General features: G+C 32.7%; 4 protein-coding genes across 8 annotated transcripts; 1 reads left to right on the top strand and 3 right to left on the bottom strand.

Moving 5' to 3' along the window:
- Positions 1–2,273: 2,273 nt before the first annotated feature.
- LOC110414515 (glutathione gamma-glutamylcysteinyltransferase 3-like) lies at positions 2,274–5,696 on the bottom strand. 4 transcript variants are annotated; one of them, XM_021425749.2, is made up of 8 exons: positions 5,537–5,696; positions 5,282–5,438; positions 4,970–5,208; positions 4,692–4,855; positions 4,366–4,417; positions 3,652–3,879; positions 2,948–3,470; positions 2,274–2,540 (listed from the first exon to the last, which is right to left on the bottom strand). In XM_021425749.2, the coding sequence occupies exons 1-8, from the start codon at positions 5,609–5,611 to the stop codon at positions 2,500–2,502; spliced, it is 1,479 nt and encodes a 492-aa protein (XP_021281424.1). In that variant the 5' UTR covers positions 5,612–5,696; the 3' UTR covers positions 2,274–2,499. The 4 variants fall into 4 exon arrangements, with proteins under 4 accessions (XP_021281424.1, XP_021281423.1, XP_021281422.1 ...); XM_021425748.2 differs by having other exon boundaries at positions 2,958–3,470; XM_021425747.2 differs by having other exon boundaries at positions 2,274–3,470.
- A 2,944-nt stretch (positions 5,697–8,640) lies between these two features.
- On the bottom strand, positions 8,641–13,879 carry LOC110414401 (glutathione gamma-glutamylcysteinyltransferase 1-like). Of its 2 annotated transcripts, none has more exons than XM_021425573.2 (8): positions 13,527–13,879; positions 13,117–13,273; positions 12,383–12,621; positions 11,640–11,803; positions 11,105–11,156; positions 10,159–10,317; positions 9,525–10,034; positions 8,641–9,205 (listed from the first exon to the last, which is right to left on the bottom strand). In XM_021425573.2, exons 1-8 carry the CDS (start codon positions 13,605–13,607, stop codon positions 9,119–9,121), a joined length of 1,449 nt encoding a protein of 482 aa, XP_021281248.1. In that variant the 5' UTR covers positions 13,608–13,879; the 3' UTR covers positions 8,641–9,118. The 2 variants fall into 2 exon arrangements, with proteins under 2 accessions (XP_021281248.1, XP_021281247.1); XM_021425572.2 differs by having other exon boundaries at positions 10,159–10,386; positions 13,527–13,878.
- A 6,149-nt stretch (positions 13,880–20,028) lies between these two features.
- LOC110414028 (ROP-interactive CRIB motif-containing protein 7) lies at positions 20,029–21,965 on the top strand. Its single transcript, XM_021425085.2, has one exon. The coding sequence runs from the start codon at positions 20,287–20,289 to the stop codon at positions 21,688–21,690; it is 1,404 nt and encodes a 467-aa protein (XP_021280760.1). The 5' UTR covers positions 20,029–20,286; the 3' UTR covers positions 21,691–21,965.
- A 639-nt stretch (positions 21,966–22,604) lies between these two features.
- Positions 22,605–24,229, bottom strand: LOC110414150 (PAK-box/P21-Rho-binding family protein). Its single transcript, XM_021425216.1, has 5 exons — positions 24,058–24,229; positions 23,835–23,973; positions 23,592–23,695; positions 23,376–23,472; positions 22,605–23,268 (listed from the first exon to the last, which is right to left on the bottom strand). Exons 2-5 carry the CDS (start codon positions 23,896–23,898, stop codon positions 22,823–22,825), a joined length of 711 nt encoding a protein of 236 aa, XP_021280891.1. The 5' UTR covers positions 23,899–23,973; positions 24,058–24,229; the 3' UTR covers positions 22,605–22,822.
- Between the last annotated feature and the right edge of the window lie 868 nt (positions 24,230–25,097).

The following is a 25,097-nucleotide window of genomic DNA, read 5'->3' as shown; positions in this document are numbered from 1 at the left end:
ATTTAGTTCGTCATATCTAAAGACTAAATATATCAAATATTTTTAAAAAATCAAATAAGTAGATGACGAAAAATATTTGTAATTCATGTTTGATGGTTTCTAACTTGGTAAAATTTGACTCTTACACATCAAGTGGACCGAAGAACAAATCCGTCGATGCAGGTTCTAACCTTAAGATATTAACAGTGCCATCTTTTTTAAAAAAATAAAATTAAAAAAAAGCTTTAGAACTCTTCTTTTTTAAAAAATACACATTTTTTTAGGAAAATTTTTATTTTTGTTTCAAAAATATCCTCATCTATTAAAAATAATTTCAACATTATCGGTTTTCATTTTTATATGATTTATTATTAATTATAAATTTATGTTATATAAAAATATTTTAAATATTTTTTCTAAATAAAAAACTAAAATTAACTTTTTTTCAATTATGAACAAAAGAATTTGTGATTAATAGAAAATTATTTATTAAATACTCTTTACGGTAATTTTAATCAAAATTAGAACTTAGGTAAATTATTTTGTCAAACAACTTATTTATAAAAGTAAATTTACCAAACAGATTTAACTTAATTTTAAAAATTATTATTTTTCATAAGAGTTTTATAATAGCTTTTAAATTAAAAAAAAGTCAGACCAAACAGGTGCTAAGTCCATTACAATTGAAGTTTCATGGGCAATGGATCATGGATAAGCTTTTTAGGTTTGAGTGGGCTTAAAATTAATTAAATTTAATATTTAATTATTTATAATGGCACTCAACAGTTGGACACATGGCATGTGCAGGTATAGAAAAAAATATATTTTTTAATTTTATTATAGAAGATTATACAGAAGATTAGAAAATTGTATTATTCATTATCCAGTGGATCGACTGTCAATGCAGAACGCAATCAATCACTGAACTTCATTGTATCTTTGAAGTTTATCATTTATAACTTTTTTGCACGCTATCAATGAGGGTGGATAAAACTTTTAAGGACAGTGACATTGTTACACGTTTTGAAACCATTCTGGTATTTTTCAATTCGGTATTTTAACAATTTAATATGTAATTATTTAGGATGGCATTTGGCTATGTGCAGGTGCTGGTAATTTTAAAAATAATTATGTATGTTTTTTAAAAGATCATTATGTTTAAATAATGATTTATTTAAAATTTTTTTAAATAATTTGGAGATTCTTTTAGTTATTATGTTAAAAAAAATATCTTTATTTATGCGTTGGAATGATTAAGTAGGTTTCTCTCTATGACTGATTTCGAATCAATCATGCATGTATCATGAATAAAATTGAAAATACATGGATGTCTAACATCCCATCAATACTTTATAATTCAATATACTATAGAATCGGACAAAATTATCTCTTTTATTTTTAATTTCCTATTTTATACTGAATAATATATAATAATCTGATTTAAGATCAGCTACAAGTACAGGATTATGACGTAGACAATGCAAACAGGGTGGAGAATCTTTTTAAGATCAGCTACAAGTACACGATTATGACGTAGACAATGCAAACAGGGTGGAGAATCTTCCGAGCATGCAAAGTCAATTGTACAAGTTCGTTCAAAATGAGGTAACTTAAAACTCATCCTCATTATGTTTGCAGATTAGATTAAACAAGGTTATTTATGGTCTTAAACAAGCACTAATTAAGAGCTTGGTATAGATCAAGGTCTAATTAGCTCTCTCTTGATTTCATATATATGGCTTTCACAAAGATAATGTTATTGCATTTATGCTACTTTATATCGATGACCTTATTCTCATGCCAAATGATTTTTCATTTTGATCATAGTTATGGGCCATGTTCTCCCTTAGGGACATGGGGCATTGAATTACATTTACTTAATAAAAATGGAAGCCATCCCTCATTCCCAACACCTCCTCTAAACCATTGTCTGGTTCCAGATTTGATTACAATTCATCATCCCATGACCGTAGCACCATCTTGCAAAGACATAATGGAGAGAAGGGCTTGTTGAACATCAGGCATGTCGAAGATGATAAAGATCAGACTTAGTTTGGGATCTAAGGTGGAAATTAGCTGCTCCTACACAGCCAACATGCTTGGATATGTGACCAAGACTAAGGGACAAGAGTTTACTACACCTTCTTTCTCTTAGCTTCTATCCTTGTAATATTACTTACAATAGCTTTTAGTTGGCAGGTGAACTATTGCAAATTTACAACCAAATTAACCGAAAGGCCTGCCTTGCATTTTAATCAGGATCCATGTTTTCCATGAAGAGTAATAATGCGGAGTTTGAGAAGAAAATTAAACTATTATTAAAAAATTTTGGTAAAAATTCAATATTCAAATTCCAACAAGATATAGTTTTATAAATTGCATGTTAAATTCTAAATTGCAGAATAACTGCACAACTACAGGAGTTCCCGACGTAACCAATAAAGAAGTCGGTCCAGTGTTCTTCTTCACCACGCTGCTTGTCTAACCAAAAATTAAGCAGATGAGGATGAGACATTGAGATCAGCCTTGAGGAAATGAAGCTGCATTTGCAAATGCAGAACCTGTCATGGTCACGAATAGGAGAGTCAGAGATCAACAAGGTCCGTCATAATTGATTAACCAGTGTGAAACAGGTATGAAGATGAAAATTGAATTCTTAACCAAAAGCCTAAAGACTATTTGTTAGGTTCTTTGAACAGCCTTTAGCGGCCAAAATAGTTGTTCACTTGTAAGCCTACTAGAAGAAAAACTGATGAGAATAAAAATAAAAACAAATCCACTAGAATGTGAAAACAGACCATGGCACCATGATCCCCAATTTTTCTAGGCAATTATGTTCTAAAGTTGAAGAAATTTAAAATGATGATGAAACCTCAAGACATTGGAAAATGATTAAAAGAAAAATGGATAAAATCAAGACATAAAAGGAAATACAAAGAATTTGAGGGAAACAAAAAAAGAGAGGAACCAGATGTCACCTCCTCCCGAAGCAAAGTCGGGAGACTGTCAACCGATGTAAGACCTTTCATCTGTGCCTGTAGCTTCTCCTCTTTAAGGCCCAACCAGGTATCTTGAGGCAGGGCAAAAAGAAGTACTGTCAGACCATCCCCCATTGATGGATGCATACCACAACAATTATTTTCATCAAAATCACACAAACAACTGGGCTCTGTTTGAGATGATGGGATAAGCATATCAACCCTTTGTTCGGTGCCATTACTAATTACCGTGCCTGAAACCATTGTGACAGGCTCCTTACTGTCAGTTTTTATAAGTTTTACGTTTGTTGCTTTACAGCATAATCCATTTGATGACCTGATTTTCCCCATTAGAAGTTCTGCTCCTTGACAACATACATTTGCAGCAATGTCAGCTAACCTATCTTCATAACCCAAAGATGCCACGTTGTAGCACAACGAGCTCTCAAATGCCAAATATCTCGTCACATGTCTGAATAGTTCAGTCTCTCGTATTTGTTTCAATACTTCTTCCTGAAATTTCAAATTAGTATCTCTTTCTATTATTTTTCTCTTCAAGTCATAGGAAAATATCAGACTAAGATTTGAACAAATGAAGCTCTAAATTGAAAATTCATTCTTTTTTAAAAGGAGGAATTAACAGCAAAGATAAGTGGTAGAGCAGAGAAAGATGAACAAGTATGCCATAGGAAACCTTGAGTGCAAGCCTTCGTTTCTCCTCTTCACCTAACATACTACTGCCATCATCCTGTCTCCGAACCTCTGCCACCCACTTGATGAATTCCCGCAAATTAGGAGGTGCTGATTTGAATACAATGCATAACACATCATCAACATCTTTTAGATACCCAGAAGTGAAGAGAAGGGGAACATCTTCTGTCAAGTACTTTGCAACAAAGTTCCAATCCTTGTGTCTACAGCTCTGCATTTGATCCACAATAGCATGCAATACCAATTATCACCTCTTTGAACAACTAAGTTATGACAAATATAAAGGAAGCAACTAAAGAATAAACAAATCAAAATTTGAAATGTATCTAGAGACTGGAAGCAGGAACACAATTATCAACAGCAAAGACTATTTTTGTTTATTTTCAGAGAGGATACTTATCGTACTATAAGACCTAAAATCTTAATGCCAACATTCCCATATTTAGTTCAAGATTTTAAATTCCACTACATGTGGCCAGGTTCAAATTTGCATAAATTCATATTAAAGAGTATATTAAAAAATGTCACTTAATAATATTAAATCAAATTTCACCAATTGTTACTATATATACTCATTCCAACTATCACTGTATAGTTCACTGACCTTTGAGGAGAAAAAGGGCTATGAAAAGATTTCTATCGAGTAACAAAAAGATGGAATTAGACGAGACTAGCTGGCAATGATAAATTAAAGTACCACAGTATAAAGCACGGATGCCGCTTTATGAAGCTTTGAAATAACCAAGAACCTGAAGAAAGCAAGCACAAGTTCCAGTTAAAAAAAATATGAAAACCAAATTGCAACAGCAAGATAGTAATAATAAGCCGGCGAGTTTGAGAACTCACAAGCTACAGCTTACAACAATCCAATGGACCAATCAAGGCTTGATTGTTAAATGTACTTAGAAGCTCCAAACAAAATATAAATTCAAGTTGGGTATGCTTTCATGAGAGCAAAAACACATGTAACATAAGTAACAAACATATAGAGCCTAACTTGATGAAGAGGAAAGACAAGATTACCCTCTACGATGTCCGGTTGCCTTGTCGACAGTGTTCATAGCCTGCCAAAGAAGGGAAAGAGGAACCCAATGAGGAGGGTATTTAAATCTAGCAACGTCCAAAATCAGAACCATATCCTTTCCAGCATGGTAACCCCCAATTGGCGAAAAATGACCACTTCCTGTCTGCAACCAACTATCATTTTTAAGCTTGTAAGCACAAAATAAATAAATGAATAAATAATTTGAAGACAAAAAGTCAAATAAATATATAAAATGAAATGTGAGTCAAGATGTTACCTGCTCGAAAACTCCTCTGTGGTATGAGACGATCAAATGGCAATCCTCGGAGGAAGTACACGAAATTACGCGTTGCCGAAAATCGTCCAAGCTAGATTGGTCGGTCCTCAAAGTTTCAACATGAGCACCGTTGCAAACAGCCAAGCAAGCAACTTTACCAAAAGTGATGCCTTGTTCTTTGATTTTCTCCAGAGGCTCGCAGCAATCTAACATTGAATCATCGAACCATCTCCAAGGCCCTGTTTAAATTGAAGAAAGATTAATTTCGCTTCGCAATTTAATTACAATAGAAACCCAAAAAAGGCATTTTACCTTTCCAGGTTCTTCCAGGATCGATAGCGAGGGCGTTTAAGACCATGGCGAGAGTGGCGAGTCCGCAAAACGCAGGCTCCGATTGCGTTTGGTAGTATGATATAAGTTTGAAAAAGCCTTCCATCGTCCCTCCAGCAATACCTTCCGTGAACAGTTGCTGTAAATAATTCCAACAGAAAATTTTTTGAACTAAAATGAATATTTAAAAGATTAGAGAAAGAGAAAGACAGAAATTAGGGCCATTTTTCTCCTTGCCTTGCCCTCTGCAGAAGCGAACTCGATTGCAGGAGGAGAGGGAAGAGTTCTTCTGTAAAGACCCGCCAACGCCATCGCCGGCTTCTTTTTTCAACTTCTTGAGAAATGTTTTTGCCCTTAACTGTTAGACTTCAGACTTTGTAACAGGCTACCGGTACAACACTGTCATGGTACATGTTAAGAACCAACCGAAGCCAACCACGTGTCTTGTCGGCGTTGAATGAACGCAAAACTTAAACTTGAGTCAATTCCATTGCCATTAATTCTACTACTGTGTAAGCCCCTGCTACGCGTTTGGGTTCAATTTTTTTTATATAAATAAGATATGAAATTATTTTATAATAATAAAAACAATTATTAAAAATAAAAAACAATTAAAATATTATTTATAAATTATATCATAATGTATAAAGATAAATATTTAAAAGTTAAAAGATATTGTGGTAACATATTAAATTTGAATTTATTTGATTTTTTACAGTATTATAATGTATAAGTAATATTATTATTAACAAGTCTATATAATACATCGTTAAGAATTTTACATTGTTTTTATGCATTGTAATAAAAAAATAAAATTATAAATATAATTAATAAAAAATTAAATCTCAATTTTTTAAAATTAAAAATTAAATTAAAAGAATCGCTCATTCTTTTTTCTCTATTTTTCTCTTTTTATCAAATCTAATTTTTTTCTCAAATTTTTTTCTCTTTTCTAACGTCTAAAAACCTCATCCCAACCCATCACATGAGAATTGGCAAAATGAGAAAGTCTAGAGAGGTGTCTCGCTTCGCGTGGGTACTAAATTTTTTATCAAAATAATTTCATATTTAATAATATTAAAAATAAAAATAATAGTAAATAATTTTAAATTTAAAAATATTATAATAGTAGTAATAATAAATTAAAAATAATTATTCTAAAAAAATTAATATTTTTAAAAATGTTCTCATGTCTTACTAAGTAAAATTTTTTATTTAAATAATTTTTTTGAAAACCTTTGATTTTTTATATCTTAATAAATGTTAATGTTGACATAATCATATTTTATTAATTAAATGATTCTAATAGCAAAATGAAATTCATATTGAGAAAATATAATATATTAAAAGTAATTATTAATAAGCTACATAATTTATATAATAAAATTATTAAAATAAAATAAATATTTTTTGAAAGTTAAAATAAAACTAATATTAATTACACTCATTAAAATTTTTTTAGTTTTAATGATGAAATTTTTTAAATTATCTTCAATTTTAATTCCATTTTTATCTTATGCTTTTATAAATATTTACAATTAATCCACTTTGTGAAAATAATTTTGTGATCGTCCAATAATTTTGGTAAGTCATTGTTAACTTTGTTAAATTAATTGTTATTTTTATTATTTATTAAAAAACTTTTATATTCTGTAAATTTTTTTAAGTATTAATAAATAGTATGATAAATCTATTAATTTTATAATATTATTTTTAAAAAATTATTTTCATTGGATGAATTTTCTAACGTAGTTACCATGGTAATGATAATGTTTCTTTTTTAATTGACAATTGCAAGCTTCCATTTAATAGAACTTGGCATGAGCTCCTTTTAAGGAAAATCAGAGATTTCAAACCCTTTAACAAAAGTTTGAACATGACTGACAGAAGTTTAAAACTCCTAATTTGAAAACATGCGTTGACTGACCTTTGGGTAAAAAAGATTTCAATTTGACTTATGGACAAATATGGTTTGACTAACTCTCTTGCAAAGCTTGGCTAACTCATGGCTTGATAACTAAAAACATGAGTAGTGATTTAGTTGACTCGTGATTAACTGAGAAAGCTTCCTTTAAGTATGTAATAGATAGTTTGGAGTCTTTTTCAATGAAGTTCGGATTGAACAATGATGGCGAAATGCAGAAGAATGTTAGGATCCAAACAAAGGGTCAAATAACTGTTTATTATAAATTTGTTCTTTAAACTTAAAACAGTTATCATTGCTTAAACTACTTTATATATGTATATATATGTGTATATATATATATGTATGCACACACACATATATATATATATATATGCATATGAAAAAAGCAAGTTGGGAGTTGATTTTGTCAAATTTAAATCAAGATAAAACATGTAAGGTTTGAAAGACTTGAACTTGTACCTACTGACATACTATATAGATATTGAGTAAATTCATAACTCAAATTAATTTATTAAAAAAATGTTACAATTAAATCAATAACACACATATATATATGTATATGTATATATATATATATATAAGTGAATCAAAAGTGTTGGAATAAAAGAAATGACACAAAAAATATTTTTTGTGTTGTAATTTTAGAACATTTTAAACGATTTTGATAATTAATTATTGATTGTATAAGATTATTTAGTAAATAATTAATATTTACAAAGAATTATTCTATTGTGTCATAAAAATAAAAAAGATAAAATACTTTGTTTTTTAAATTTTAATTGAAATTACTTAAAAATTTATTAATTTTTAACATAAACATTTCACCTTAAGAATATAAACACTCTTAATAAAGATTATAAAAAAATTAAAATATTTTTTCTTTTTTTATTAATTCTAAAAATTATTATATTTTTTAAAAAATAAAAAACACCGCTACTCAAATAAAAGGCGGGAGGGGAGCCCCAACCCTCTTTAAGGAGGGAGGGGAGCACTTTCCAAGGGAGCTCCAGTACTCCCTTAGGCAGCTCGATCAGGGCTTTTTGAGGGAGCCCAAATGTTCCCCAAATAAAGAGTTTTTTTTTTTTAATTAATAAAAATATATAACAATTTATAAATTAATTAAAAATAATATTATTTTTTTACTCACGTCAATAAGTTAACAAAAATATTAATAATTAACTAACCGCTAAATCCACGTGTCTAATAAAAAATATTTTTTTGAAAAAAAAAATATTTCGATAATTAATGAATCTTCACGTAATTTCAATTAAAACTTAAAAAGTAAAAATATTTTACCCCAATAAAAATAAATTATCTACGTACACAAATGCATTTTGATAAATGCGTGCCACACAGAATCCGGCATGACTAAAAGTAATGAGATATGGGACTTCACAGAACCAAGACTTGCAGATTGGAAGAAAAATTGCTTTTAATCAAATAACAATGCACATGTTTGCAGCATCCATAGCACTCCTAAAACATCAAATGATCCACTTCCCAGTGCACTTACTGTGATTAAAAGTTTTCTACGAACAAGTTAGCACAACAACTGATGCTGTTTCAAACTGAAATCTCGTTTCCAGGAGATGATCCACCACTCCTCACCAGGAGAGATTACTACCCGTGAATGACATTTCTTTCCACTTTGCCACCAGGTATCGATCCCTAGAAACTCCCATTGCCTCTTAGTAAAGATACAGCTGAAGGGCTGCACACTCGCGCTTGCTTGCTTTCCCCTGTAAAAGAAGGCCGACTAATTTCTATGGTTTTTCTAGCTTTTCTCATTCTTGGAACAAGGGGATTATTTACTCTTTGTTAGCAATATAAGCTATGGAGAAAAATGAGAATAAAAAGGACAAGGAAGCGGGAAGGGATGATGGTGTAATAGGCTAGCATAAAGGTGCACCTAGATCCTCATCTACCTTATTCTCTTGGCACTTCTTGAGAAGATGGAGCTGCCGTCGTAGGTGCAATACCTGCCATACCAATATTTGCTAGTAGTTAGATACCTTTGAAAGACAGATTCATACATGCTGGACATTGTTTTTTCTCTAGCACACAGGAGGTACTTCTCAGTCAAACTGAGGTGTGGAAAAAGCCTACAGAAGGCAACTCAGACACTCAGTTATATCATTCCTCAAGCAGGTCATGTTCTCGCTCAAAAGTCAAAAGAATGACAACGGCAACCAAAACTTATTTCTTTACCATGCCCCATTGAGTATTTTATCTTATGAATTAATCTACAAAAGGTTACCCAAAAAAAAAAACCCAGAAAGACGACTATAATGTTTTTACCTCTTCCTGAAGCAAAGTGGGAAGATTCTTAGTCGAGACAAGGGAATTTATTTCATGCAAAAGCTTCTCATCTTTGATACCAGACCATGTCTCTGGAGGCAAGGCCAGCAGCAGAGCTGTTAGAACATCATTGCCAGCTGGGTACATCCCAATGCAACAAGTTGCACTAGAGCCACAACAATTCAGTTTTTTAGGGCCTGAAGGAACCAGCACATCAACCCCCTGCTCAGAGCTACCATTTACCACTGTCCCAGACACCAAGGTAATAGGCTTGTCACCATTAGCCTTCAAGGTAGTAACACAAGTTTCCCGACAGCAATAACTCTCTGAGGAACCAAACTTCCCAGCCAAAAGTTCCGCCCCTTGACAACAAACTCCTGCAGCAATGTCAGGCAGATTATTTTCATGACTTAAAGCCAGTATGTTTCTGCAACAGGAATTCACTGATGATAAAAATGATGCAACATGCTTAAAAAGGCCAGTTTCCTGTACTTGTTTCAACACCTCTTCCTGAAAGGGCAAAAGCAAATTGTAATGTTAAACTTTAGAGGGTACTAAGACAAGCTGCACAAATAGTATTTTGCAAACTAAAAGGAAAAAGAAAACAAGAACAATTAGTGAAGTTCTGCAGCACCTTTAGAGCAAGCCTTCCTTTCTCCTCTTGGCTAAGATTTTGACCACCATCCTCTCTTCTCCTAACTTCTGCAATCCACTTGATGAACTCTCCAAAATTTGATGGGAGTGATGAGAAAACAGCTGAGAGAACTTTATGTACGTCTTTCAAATCCTCTGACTTCATAAGATTAGAAATATCATCCATTAAATACTTTGCAACTCTGACCCAACTTTCATGCTTACAGCTCTGTTTAAAAAACAGACATACTTAGAAAGGTGACAGAAACAGTTCAAAATTTCAGCCCTAATATATTAAACCATACAGAGCAAACCCACGGACATGACTGATATGCACCAATATAGGACTAAACAAACTTCAAAACACAAAACAAGGAAACCGTAAAGAAATCCAAGACAGTCATTCTAGCACTACGACACAGTACCCAGCATATGCACCCAGAAGAGATGCAACATTACCAAATAAACATGTAAACAATTGTTATTACCAGAGTTACCAGAATTTACCTACCCCCATACAATCTACAATCTGGAACAGTGAAACAAGTGATCCTATCACAAATATAAAGAAAAAAAAAATTGGAAGAAGCAATCTCTAGGCAGAAAAGACAGAGGAACCAATCTGCTAGCGACAGGTGTGAGGGAAGACAAGTGGTGCAAAGTAACCTTGAAATTAAAAGGCTTTTAACATTTCAACCAGTGGCAAACAAAAGAAGCTTTATGTTTTTAACTTTTCAATTAAAGGTTAATTAAGAAATTTTAAGGTTTTAAACTTTTTACTGCTGATGATATTAACTCTAATATTCCAACAACCCACCTGCCAGCCCACATATACACACCAGAAACAACCAAAAGGAGATTTGAAAACAAAGATCGGAAAGCATGAAGAATTGTAGAATAACAGCATCTCTGCAAGTGCAATTTATAATGTCAAGATAACAAAATACCAGAGTGTAAAGCAATCCAGGATCTCTATGAGGTCTGGAAATAAGCATGAACCTGGAAAAAATATAACAACTATACATGAGAATCAGCAATTAACACTTCTTTGTATCCCAATAATGATGAAGGAAAAATGAAAGAAAGAATCAAAATGTTTAACAAACCAAAGAGTTTGGCCAGTACTACAGTAGCAGAATCTCTCATTCTCAATTTTCTACAATATATAGGCAAGTATGTACTCAAGCTGAAAAAGCTCAACTATGTAGCCACAACTGTATCTAATTGTAATATGTAATCACCCATGCTTCACAGAATCACAAATATACTAGATCTTGTAAACTACTCAATCCACTGGTCGAGCTTCCACATGTTTGAATGTGACTTAATGATATTATATTTCTTATAATATTTCAGTCTTCCTCTAACCCCCACACCAAGAAAAGGAGGAAAGAAAAAACCTTCCAAAATAGCCGCCTGTTAAGACCATTTTGCTTAGATAACATTGAGCAACTAATGAGGAAAGCAGGTATAAATGCATACCCTCTAAGTTGCCCTGTTGCTTCATCAACGTTGTCCATGGCTTCCCAAAGAAGTGTCAGAGGAACCCAATGAGGAGGATACTTGAAACGAGCAACATCTAAAATCAGGGCCATGTCCCTTCCAGCATGATAACCACCAATAGGAGAAAAATGACCAGTGCCTGTCTGCAAAACATATTACACCAATAGGATCCACCACTTAGAAGATGTAGAAAAGGATTCAAAACCACTTGAATTTTACTATTGGCAATTTGGCACTAGTCAATGAATAGAATAGTCCACAAAAGCATGTGTAATGGATTCTGATCAAAAGCAATGGTATCATTACTTCAAAGATGGATGACTTAAAATGCATAAATGATGTACAGACATTTGAGGATGACAATTCCAAATTGCATCTCTATTAAACAATTAAAGAGGGATCTATGTATGCAACAAGATTTAAAAAAAGTAGAATCATCATCACAATTATTTACTAAGTACAAATGCAAAGTAAATGTCAATGGCAGCTGATCTCACAATGAAGATAAAATTCCTGTTTTGCTTTCATAGCAGCTTTACATGTTCGAGCTCTCATTGCCATCATGTCAACCATTGTCACAACATGGAAAAATATATGATGGATCAAAAAGAAGCTTTTCATTATTACATCCCATGCTGAAAGTACATGAACTGATCCGTTAAATAATATTGTACTAAAGAAAAGAGCTGGAAAATATCCTGAATATGAACATTGAATCTCACCTGTTTAAAAGTTGCCCTATGATATGATGAAATCATATGACAATCATCAGAAGTGGAACATCTCACAACAAAGTTACGGAAATCATCCAAGGTTTTTTGATTCGAGTGGAAAGCTTCAACTTTTGCTCCAGCACAATAAGCCAAACATACAAGCTTCCCAAATGATATCCCTTTCTCTTTAACCTTTTCCAAAGGCTCACAACAGTCAAGCATAGATTCATCAAACCATCTCCAAGGTCCTGCAAAAGAAACTTATAACTGATCGGTATCTACTTTTAGATGACAGAAAATGAATTCAGCTAATCCTGTATCAAATTAAAATAAAAACGCAGTATGAGTGTTTGACACAAATCACCAAAACATTACTCCCATCATGGGAGATTGGGTTCAGACTAATCAAAATATTAGCAAATATAAATGTGAATTAGGCCATATTTAATACCAAACACAGCCAAATCAGCATCAAACATATGGATGACAAAATATTAAATCATTTTGAAAGTTACAAACATAGCAGCATTAGATTTAGACATTTTGAAATTCTTATACTTCCACAAAAGGTGCCATTCCCTCTCTTGCTTGTAAACATATTCTCTTACTGACAATAAACAGTATACTGAAAATTCTCTTACAGATAGAGAGATCGGTAAATTGATGATTGAAATAATTTATAAACAACTCTTTTTAGTGCACAGACCAGCTTAAAAAGATGTCCACTCAATTGTAGAAGTTACCTTTCCATTTTCTTCCAGGGTCAATAGCTAGGGCATTCAAGACCATGGAAAGGCTGGCAAGTCCACAGTAAGCCGGCTCTGACTGTGTCTGAAAGTAAGATATCAACCTATAAAATCCTTCCATCGTCCCATTTTGAATTGCTTCAATGAAAAGTTGCTGCATTTCCAATACATTACAAGTAACTGTAATGTTAATCATAATCATCACAAAAAAGTTCCCAATTAAAAAATAATTGCATGTTACAATTCCGTTTATTCTTTAACTGAATACTCTCAACTATATTACTTAAGTGGAAATTAACAAAGACACATTGTGCAATTTCACCCCAAATATTAGCAATTATTTCTTTGGCGGTTGACCAAATATCCCAAGTATCCGAAAGGTCAAAAAACCGAGAAGCAGCGATTACCTTTCCATCGGAGGAAGCGAAATCGACGGCAGGAGGAGAAGGAAGGACTCGTTTATACAGACCAGCCATGGCCATCTTCATTTTGCTGGTTTTTCTTGATTTATACTAATTCTCTTTTTTTTTTTTTGGGTTCGGTTAGGTTTATTCGAAAAGGAAACTAAAGATTTTGTGCAATCAAAGCTCAATCAAAGTTTGGTTTCTGAGCTAGGTCTTCGAGAATTCAAAGCACCGGCTGATTCGCCATTACGCTTGTCTTGATCAGATTCAGGGAGGCAATAAACGAAAAAAAACAAGAGAGAGAGAAAGGCGGCAAAACCGAAGTGACGCCGCGCCCGCCTAAACTGAAGGATAGGGAAAGCCCTTTATTCGGGATTTCAAAGTAATTACGCCGTTTCCTTACATAAATGTTAACGTTGTAGTATTTTTTTAAAAAAAGTCAACGTTAGTGTTGAATGTAGAAACTGATGGTAAATTGCTAAACTTGTGGCGGGCCTCGGCCTATTTCTACGGATTGGACTTCGGCTTCAATTGTGGGTTGGACCTTTTAACATGAGATTTTCTAGTTTCAATTTTTATCTTTTATTTTTTCGATAATTTTATTTCTTTTTTTTACATAATATTTAAAAAAATATTTTTTATTCCTTAAAAAAATTTACTAACTATTTAAAAAATTCAAATAAATCATATACGTTTATTATCTTCAATCAAAATTTTTTTATTTTTATATTTTGAACAAAATAAGTTCCTATTTTTATTTATAATTGAGAAATGAAGGATTTGAACCCTACTCGGTAAAGAAAAAATAAGTTTTTATTTGATTAACCAACTAATGGTAATTAGTCAATTTAATCTATTTAATTTAAAATAAAAATATAAGACGTTGATTGAATTTAATAAGATAATAAGTGCTTATTTAACTTTTTTCAAATAATTTAAGAACTTTTTCAAGTATTATGCTTTATTATTATTATTAAACTAATGAAGTGTTCTACCTTGTTTAGGACATTGAGTACATGAGTATTTTTAAAAATAAGCATATAAGATAATAATAGTTTAATACGATTAATTGAGTAATACAATTTTAAACAAAATCCTGATATTAACCTTAAATCATATTGTTCCAACGATTATTGTTGAGATATGTTTAGATTTGGACCAGTTTAAGTCAAATTTCATCAACTCTATTAGAGGAAGTTAACTTAAATCCCATTCCTAGTCTTAATTTCCTACCACTGATTACAAATAAGGGAATTACTCATCTTTCCTAACACGAAAGGAAAAACTCTTCATACTCTATAACTCTTATTTTTGCCTATGACTAATTAAGATTCCTTTTATTACTTTCTTATTTAGTATATTTGTTATAATGTGAAAATTATTTATTAATTTATTTTTTAAGCAATAATTATGAAATATATAAATACAAATGATTCTAAACTATAGATTTTTAAATGTTAATAATTGAAATTTTGTAATATTAATTTATAAATTATTTATTAGTATCAGAATTAAGAAAAAACATATCTTAATAAAATTCATTCAATGTAAGTACAAGTGTTATTTATAAATGGGATAAATTTTATTAATATTTATAGTAAAAAATATTAAATGAAAATTTAGAAATATACTAATAAATATATTTGTTTTTATCAATAAAAAATTTTACCTAAATTTTTTGTTTTATAATATATAGATATTGCAAGTATATGTATCCAACACATAATATAGACCGTAAGTCGAGAATTGCATCCCACAGAAATTTGCTCTTAATTCTTCATTAAGTATTAAAATTATGAAAAATTAATTTTATTCAAGTAACTTGATGTTTTAGAAAATTAATTAAAATTAAATTAAAACAAACATTAAATTAATTCATATAAAATAAAATTACTTGAGAAAGGTAATATATTAAAACCTAAAACTATGAGTTCATTCAATACTTCATTTAATACCAACTTCTTTTATTATTTACATTCATAGATAGTTTTCCTAACTTAAAATCCAATGTTTATTTACAAATCTCCATCGAGATGCTTGCACAAATAACTAACTTTGGGCACTATATGCTTATAGTAATCAATTATATAAGGTTTACAAAATTAGTATTCTAATTTGGTTATATATGACAATTGACGTATGTCTATACAAATTGCGAATCAAATCACCTTATAGTGGTGTGAACATACATTCTTCAAATCTTAGTTGAATATAAAATCTTTTAGTTGTGTCTCATTTAGATTTATAAGTTAGTTAATTATGGGCCAAACAATAAAAAACATTAAGAGTAAATTTGAATAAGCAAAATTATATAAATTCATAGTAAATAAAAGAGAAACAAATATTCAAACTGCATATTGAAATCTACTACAATCCTAGAATAATAGTTTAACTAATACTATCTACTAACAACTTCATTCAAAAAAAAGTAGCCATTAATCTAACTCAAAAAAAATAAAAACAAACACAAAGTAGAGAAAGAAAATTAATAGTCGAAGCTTTGTAATCTTAATTCTCCCTCAAAGTCTTTTACTTTCTTGCTTTATTCTTGGCTCTTTTTTCTCCAAACAAATTTCATGTTGCCTCCTCCCTTAAACATCTGAAAAATATCCCTTAAATAGGCTTCAAATAACCTAATTTCTAAAATTTCCGTGAAAAGTTTTATTTTTGGAAAACTAAACAGTGTTGCTTTTCTAGTGCCACGACACTAGATTCTTGACAATTTTTCTTTATGATCCCATTCGAATTGGGCAAATTAATAAACATGAAAGCTATAGCATTATCTCTTAACTTTCATGTGGCTCAATAATCACGCAAATTGGACTTCTAGAGTGAAATATATGCTCAAAATACTATCATGTTTAGTTTGTGTAGACTACTATAGTGCTTAGAATTCAACAAGGATTTTGACTATGATCTGGATAGAATTGGACAAAGTGATAAACAACAAAGTTGTAGCCCTTCCACTTATCTTTCTAGCAGTCTAAAGATCACCTCATTTGGAAATTTTTAGAGTGAGTTATGGTCAAAATACCACAATATGTTTAGAAAATTCTTTACTTAATTATCCTTACTCGGTGCACCTCCATGAAGTTTTATGCACTTCCACTCCTTTAAAACAAGGATTAAATCAGTGATGGTTTAAATTAGGATTTTTAACATAAAAATGAGTTAAAATTACTAAAATTAAAATATTTCAACATGTATTAAACTTAATAATGAAAAGTATAAAAATTACCTAAAATTACTTAAAAACACAAGAACTTAGTTATTTTTAGTAATCAAAATGTGACAGAATAATATAAGTATAAATTAATATTTTTAATAGCTTCATTTTCCACCCTTGTTCACTAACAAGGATCTAGTTATGAATTATAAAGTTATAAATGATGATTCAAGTGTTTTATTTTTGGAAATCTAAACAGTGTTGCTTTTCCAGTGCCACGACACTAGCTTCTTGATAATTTTTCTTTATGATCCCATTCAAATTAGGTAGATTGTAAACATAATAGTTGTAGCTTTGTCTCTTAACTTTCATGTAGCTCTATAATCACTCCAATTGGACTTTTGGAATGAAATATATGTTCAAAATATTGCATCATGTTCAGTCCGTGTAGACTACTATAATGTTTAGACTTCAACAAGGATTTTGACCAGGATCCAATTAAAATTGGGCAAAGTGATGAATAACAAAGTTGTAGCCCTTCCACTTATCTTTCTAATGGTCTAAGAATCACTTCATTTAGAGTTTTTTTAGAGAGAGTTATGATCAAAATATCACAATATGTTTAGAAAATTCTATACTTAATTATCCTTGCTCGGTGCACCTCTATGAAGTTTTATGCACTTCCACACCTTCAAAATAAGGACTAAACTAAAGATGGTTCAAATTAGGACTTTTAACATAAAAATGAGTTAAAATTACTAAAATTAAAATATTCCAACATGTATTAAACTTAATAATGAAAAGTATAAAAACTACATAAAATTACTTAAAAACACAAGAACTTAGTTATTTTTAATAATTAAAATATAATAAAATAACTCTATATCATATAATTATCAAATAGAAGTATAAATTAATATTTTTAATAGCTTCATTTTCCACCCTTGTCCACGAACAAGGATCTAGTTATGAATTATAAATTTATTAATGATGATTCAAAATGTATTATATGTAATAAAAAAAATAACGGATGGGAGTTGAATACTTAACTTCACAGAAAGAAAAAAAAATGAGAAAGAAAAAACATATACCAAAGTGTATTAGCTTTTTAATGTGGAGACTTCAAGAAGAGGAAGGTATGGCCACATCAATAAAGGATTGGTTTATACTAAGATGGTGACACTAAAATATCTACAGTCAATGTAAACAAATAATTACACTTACTTTATTGTTTGATACTTTATATTAAGTTTGTATAATTCATTCAAAAAGCTTAGAAGATTTGATGAAGAGATGTGGGCTGGTATTCTTGCAATTGCATCATTGGGTTACCAAGTGTTTATGCTCCTCAATTGATCCATCAAATGGAAGTCAGTTCTTAAGTTTATATTGTATTTTAATTTGTAAATATATTGAGCTTCCAAGCATGTTGATCCAATTTTATTACTTTAATCATGGGCCTAATATAGCAATCATATTTTTTTTTTATTTTTAAAAATATTAAAAATTTTATGTCAACACCGGTCAATTTCATTTAGTGTTATTCTAGTTAATATCACATCAACATAATAAAATGTCATTTTATTCACTTCGACAAAAAAAATTTAATAGTGTTAACGAATTAATTGACATTAACAAATTTTGAAAATACAATGATTTGATGTATATGAATTATTGTAAATAGATTAAATTTAGTAGTTAATAGAATACAAGGGTTAAGTACAAATTTTGATCTTTATATTTTGATCCCGGATTGTCATAGAATTATAGGGGATATATAACTTTAGTAGTAAAAGGTGTAAAATACAAAGCCTATTACCTATTAATAATTAATCTAGACAAAACTTAATTCATACTCATTTATGTATTTGATTCTATAAAAATTTCAAGTACAATTTCATAGAAATAACACTTAAAAAAATAACATTGAGCAAAAAAAAAAAAGGTAACAAACTAATACCATTGAGGGTAAGCCACAGAAAATATAAAATTGATGGAGCAATTGATTATTTAATTAATTGCAATAAAATGGGGCTGTTAAAACATAGAACATCTTTTGACTACATGTAAATACTAGGCAAAGATATTGACAATGCTTACATTCCCTTTCCTCTTCTTTCTGATTTTTTTGAATTTCTTTTTAATAAACAAAATTAAACTTGTCGGCTTTTCTTCTTTGGCCTTTAATTTTAGAGAAGTAATTACAAATTTTAATAATATATATATAGTCAGCGGCAGCCCACCAAAGCTTGCAGGGCAAAGATCCGCACTACAGTGGAGACCTTTTTGGGAGGGAGATAAAGACAGCTATTATTAACAAAATTTTACAACTCTAGCAGGAAACTGTCGTCTCTTCCGCCAATCAATAAAATCCAAATTGATTACCATCCGTCGCTAAGTTTGTCCCACTCCCACAGGAGCCAGCCATCACCCAAGAAGAAATAAGAAATAAAATGAAATTATTAATACAACTGTGCCTACCATCGCCATCTTCTGCTTACCCGAGATATGAAAAGAAAAGCAAAGAAAAACAGTAAAATTTCTCCGCTCCAAGGCAAGAGCAAAAAGTTACAAAAGTTAAAACCCAGAAAACGGGCCCCACCGGATACTGGTTGGTGGGTGCAGAATCGGGTGTGAAACCGCGCTGTCAATGGACTTCGCATGCACTGTCATTTCCGGAAACGATCGTCCGTACGACATACACGTGTCATATGTCTACCAGTATAATCTCGACACGTTTCAGCACACATGCCTCCTAACTGGTCAGTTAAATGTCCCTTTCATGGGACATTGCGACAGTAAGTCGGCGGCTGCGGCGCGTCGCTGTCGGCTTCCCGCGGCTACCTTTGTTCCGCAGGTTTTTCTGTCGGCTCCTCTTCGGCTAACCTTTTTCTTTTTCACGGTTACCCAAGTTAAAACTTAAAAACCAAAGCCCGAGCTTTTTGATAGGAGTTGCAGGGTGAAAAAGGCTTAAAGCTCGAACGCTTTTAGGTTGCATGGGTGATTGAGTGGTTAGATGGTTGGTTGTTTATGGAGGGTTTAAACCATTATGTCTCTGGGCCTCCTCTGGCAATAAGATGATTGGTTATGGTACCGAAGTCCCAAGCTTTGCGTTTTTGCAACAATTGGTGAAGCTATATGTAGAACCAGGATTTATAAAGACCCTCTTGCTGAATTTACCCGAATATCTCTTCTCCCTAAATTTTTCCTCTTGTGCATTTCGTTCAAGCACATAGCAAATTTGCATAAACTGCCGAGGCTTTGTTTTTTCTCTTTTGCTGTTTACTCGAGCAGGAATGGGGATTGGGGTTCACGTTACAGAAGATAAGGAAGACATTTTGTAGATGGGTTGGTCAGAGGGTCAGAGCTAGGTCGTCTTGGCAGAGCCAGTCTCGGTCTACGCTACAGTCCAAGGAATGTCCATTGGGGTAAATTCACAATATCTGCACACCACAACCAAGCGCCAGCACAGCAGAACAAAATCACCCACTCTTTGCTTTGGTCCTCCCACCCTAACACTTCCCACAACAGAATAGCAGTACTGTGGTTTTCTCTTCTCTTTTCGCTCTCAAGATAACCCACTAAGCCAAGAAGAAAATGGCTGTTCTTTCTACTTCTTGTTTTCCCATTTTCAAGCTCATCTTTTTCTTCACTCTCATGTCCGCTGCAGTTACTATGTCATTGCAACAGGAGCAACCTGTCCTCAACTCGGTTGAGCAGGACTCAGTTTATCAAGTTCTCTCCTCCATCAACTCAGCCATCCCCTGGCGGACTCTCTTCCCTGACGACCTCTGCTCCTACCCTCCACATGGCGTCGTCTGTGATTATTTTACGGACCCCACCACAAGCAACATTACGGTTCACATCACAGAACTGAGTTTCGGCTATGTTTCGGATTATACACCGAACCCTGCTTGCTCTCAAAACTCCACTTTCAACCCTCTCCTCTTCACATCCTTCAAACATCTCCGCAAGCTGTTCTTCTACCAATGCTTCACTGGAACCCAAGTTTTTGTCCCTGAGATTCCGATAAGCTTCGGGTCCTCTCTTGAAGAGCTTGTCTTTATAAATAACCCAGCTTTTGTTGGTCCTCTCAGCGGCATTATCCGTAATTTCACAAGTTTGAGGAGGGTGGTTTTGATTGGAAATGGAATTTATGGGAGTATCCCAGATGGGATGGGTGATTTAATAAACGTTGAAGAGATTGCACTGTCAAGAAACAAGCTTAGTGGACAGGTTTCTGTTAGTTTAGCTAAGTTGAAGAAGCTGAAAGTTCTTGACTTAAGTGGCAATGGCTTTGATGGAAATGTCCCTTGTTCAGTTGGCAATCTCACTCAGCTTTTGAAGCTAGACTTGAGTTCAAATGCTTTTTCTGGTAAAATCCCAGGGAGCTTGAGTAACTTACAATGTTTGGAGTTCTTGGATTTGAGTTTTAACCGTTTTGGTAACTATGGGGTTCCTTTGTTCCTTGCTGAAATGCCCAGATTAAAGGAGGTGTATTTGAGTGGAAATTTACTTGGAGGGGATATACCAGAAATATGGGAGAAACTAGGGGGTATTTTGGGGATAGGATTTTCTGGTATGGGACTGGTAGGGGGTATTCCAGCTTCCATGGGGGTGCATTTGAGAAACTTGTGTTATTTAGGACTTGATAATAACAAGCTCGAAGGGAAAGTGCCTGAGGAGTTTGGGTTCTTGGAGTTCGTTAGTGAAATCAATTTAGAAAACAACAATCTGAGTGGGAGAGTTCCTTTCTCTGCTAAATTTACTGCTAAGGTTGGTGAAAAGTTGAGGTTAAAAGGTAATTCGGAACTCTGTGTTGATGAGAAATTGAGCCGTGGTAAAAGCATTGGCAGCAGCGTGAGGGAATTGAAGAAATGCAGCAAACCAGACATTCCCAATCCTGTCCTCTTCATTGGGGGTTCTCATCATTCAGGGCTGCTATCATCTTGCTTTCATGTTTTGTTGCTGTTTTGGGGAGTCTTGGCACTTCTGCTTTGATATGTTTATCATCAAAGAGCATGGAAAAACACTGACAGATTTTACACAAACCAGTTATACTGACTTGAATTAATAGGGACTTTTGGGATTTGTTGGCACTGTAGCGCGGTGGGTAAAATTATGTAATTACTAGTTTGTTTGTTTTGGTCATGAATCAATGACAATGAACAGATAGGTAAACTTATTCGGTTGCCAAGTATCCACTTCCTTTTTGTTCGTTATATATTTTTTTATATAATTTTGCAGATTTTGGAGTCTCTTATGGTGAAGTATTAGTTTCAGATAGTCTTTAAGTCACCATTCTATTTTAGAGATGAAACTATGGAGGGGAAGGAGATAGGCGGCAGGTTTTAGTTATGGATCAGCTTGCCCATTGATTAGGTGTTTAGGAAAGATAAACAACTCTTTTCAACATATTTTTGGTGTGAGATTTGGTTCAATTAACCCTTCTCTTCAATTTTAGTTTTGGTTTTATGTCTTTGGAGGGAGAGGAGATATCAGATTTGGCACTACGGGCCTTTGGCCGCAGGCAGGACTCGTTAAGGTAACTGTCAATATGTAGGGTCCGTTGCCTCATTGTGGAATTCCCTCCTAACTAGATTCTGGTTCGAGCCAGTAAGACGTGCTGAGAGAAAGCCTCGAATTGATGCAACTCTGGAGAAAAAGCTGCTGTTTTAGAGCATTAATCATGATTCATGAAACATTAACAATGTTACAGGAACAGAAGGCAGCTAGAGTCGCATTGCAATTGATGTAGACATGAACAATTCATTATCAACCATCCAAAAAGAAACAGAGAAAATAATCATCTAGATATGGCAACCCATCTTTTGATCGTGATAGTTAGAGTCTGACTAATTAAATTACCGAATAATTGAATGATGATGCAATACTAATACCTAGGCTTTGAAATTTTTCCTTCATTGAAAACTGAATCAGTTCCAAATTCCAACAATTAAGTTCACGGATTTTTTTTTTATCATAAAAGGTTTCCCGAGGTGGGGGAAAAATGAATAGAAAACCAACAAAAAAACAAAAGAATGTAACTCTCTCTTGGTTTATGCTAAGGCAAAAGAGTCTAGCTAGTAGCTACCACTGTTGACCGACCAAAAACAATGCCACCAACATTTTCTCAGGAAACCCCACTGTGTCCGATTCCTTCCCCTTCGTCAAAACCTGAAGCATTACTAAGTCGTTCCTCTCGGGCATTAGATGCAGACCCTGACTCTGATCCAGTATCCAATTCATGGGTTCTAGACCGCCTGGAGGAGGATCCGCCCACAGAGGAGTCTTTGGACTTTTTCCGCCGGCTTTTCTTTGGGATGGCAGGGAGGTCTTGTGAGGTTGAGTCAGTGGCTTGGTTTGGATCCTTGGGTTTTTTAGACTTGGTAGTATCTGAAGTATCCTTGGAAGAGTTTCTGGAAGGCTTCCTTGATTGCCTAGGTTTATCTGATCTTTCCTTTATTGAAGACTCTCCTGTACCATTTGTGGATGAACTGCGCCTCGATGATTTCGGCAGTTCTGGCATGTCTCTTGATGAAGAAGTTTGACCCCGTGAACCTTTTCGGCTGCTTGAATCTGTACAATTACACCAATACTAATCAAAACAGAGTTACGTACCAGAAATGAGAAATGATGCACAAAGTTGTTCTGCTTCAGTTTGGAAACCAATATCGATATGGTACCTTGAGACACCCATTTGACAGTTTCTTCCTCCCGAACTACTCCCTCATTGGCTAAAGGTGCTGATGCAAATCCTGGTGGTGATTTAAACTCATTCATCTGCACATGACAACAGCCAATAATATAAACTCCATATCTATCATGTTATCTCTAATCAATGTGACAATATAAGACAAGATGAAAGCTTGAATAATCATAGAAATACTAGTTAAATTTACCCAGCTAGGTGCAGAATTTACAGATGGGCCATCCCATCCTATATGAGCCACATGCTTTACATCCGTCGGGAAACCAATCTGCATTTCAGGTTCTTTTTCATTATCTGCAAAAATAAGTTTGACCTTGTGTCATTATTAGCAAGCCAGCCATCCAAATATGATTTGCTTGTCCTGATCCCCTTAGGAGTGCAAGTTTCTGCCTCTTGTGTCTTAAAAACAGGATTAAGGGATGAAATTACATACCAAAAATTTGAGAAATGTATCTAAGGCCTTTGAGCAGACCCTTCATCTTATTGTTTGATGACATCTTAGTTTGCTTCTCTGGCTTTGATCTAAACTAAAGCAGCTTCTAATGGAGGTGGAATAAAGTCAAGCTTCAAATCTGAAACAAGAGATAAAAACCCATGTAAACTTTCTTGGTATCCAACATATAATTTCTCTCCTAGCAGTATAACATTTATCCCACCTTGCCAAGAGAAGTAAACATTTTATGATGCAACCAAGTGCATCAAGGAGGTTAATTATTTTTTCGAGAAAATTAAAAAACCTTAAAGAAATAGGAACATTTATTTTGTTCCTTGAAGCTGAGGATAGAGGAAGAAGTGGAATTGAGAGGGAAAAAATGGAAATTAGATCAAAAACATTTGATTGTTTTTGACAGAGGTGCAATTAGGGTTGTGGTGAGGAGAAAAGGTAAGAATTAGCAAGCCAAATTCTGTTTAAAGCAAAACTTGCGTTAATTCAATGGTGGTGCATCATTCGTAGTTAAGACTCGTCAATCTAAACCAAAAATTTATCGAAAATTTTGGTACCATGAGACGAGAGATTTCCCTTTTTCCAAATACTAAATTTAGAAAGGTTTTTAACAAATTGTGTAATTAGTAATTTTTTTTATATTTACTTGCACCCAAGCATTTGACTCATTAGTTAGTGTATTATTCATTACTTAAAGAACATAGTTCAAATCCCTTCTTTATAAGAAAAAAATTTTATGTTTGCTTAATTTGTACGATACAACATATTAATCCCTAAATTCAAGTGAATTTCTTGTGGTAATTTTCCATTTCATGAATCAAATTTTATTTGTAATATTAGAAAGTGTGTTCCCATAATACTAATCATCTTTGCTCATAAATTTGTTACTATTGTTTTCCAAGAGGAGGGCTGATTAGTCGAACAAACTTAATTATTTATTTATTTATTTATTTTGTTTCTATTTGTTACTCTATGAGTATTAGACAAGATTTCTGATTCCAAATCATACTACTTCTTGAGAAATAAATTCACAAGCTTTACATTCATATTTTTCATTACCCTCAAGTTTCTCATTGGCAAAAGAATTTGTTATTTGTAATTGTCACCATTGAAAATAGGCATGTTAAGATAATAATTATATAAATTATCCAGTTAGAGCTATATTACGATATTAATAACTAAATAGAGTTAAATTGAATAAAATTAATCTTTTATATATATAATTCATTTCTGTAACGTACACAACTTGGA

This window comes from Theobroma umbraticum, unplaced genomic scaffold (assembly GCF_002168275.2).
Source record: "Theobroma umbraticum cultivar Fairchild unplaced genomic scaffold, ASM216827v3 scaffold_4.1, whole genome shotgun sequence".
NCBI lineage: Eukaryota > Viridiplantae > Streptophyta > Magnoliopsida > Malvales > Malvaceae > Theobroma > Theobroma umbraticum.
Note: the sequence above shows the minus strand (reverse complement) of the source record. Positions and strands in the feature narration are given on the sequence as shown.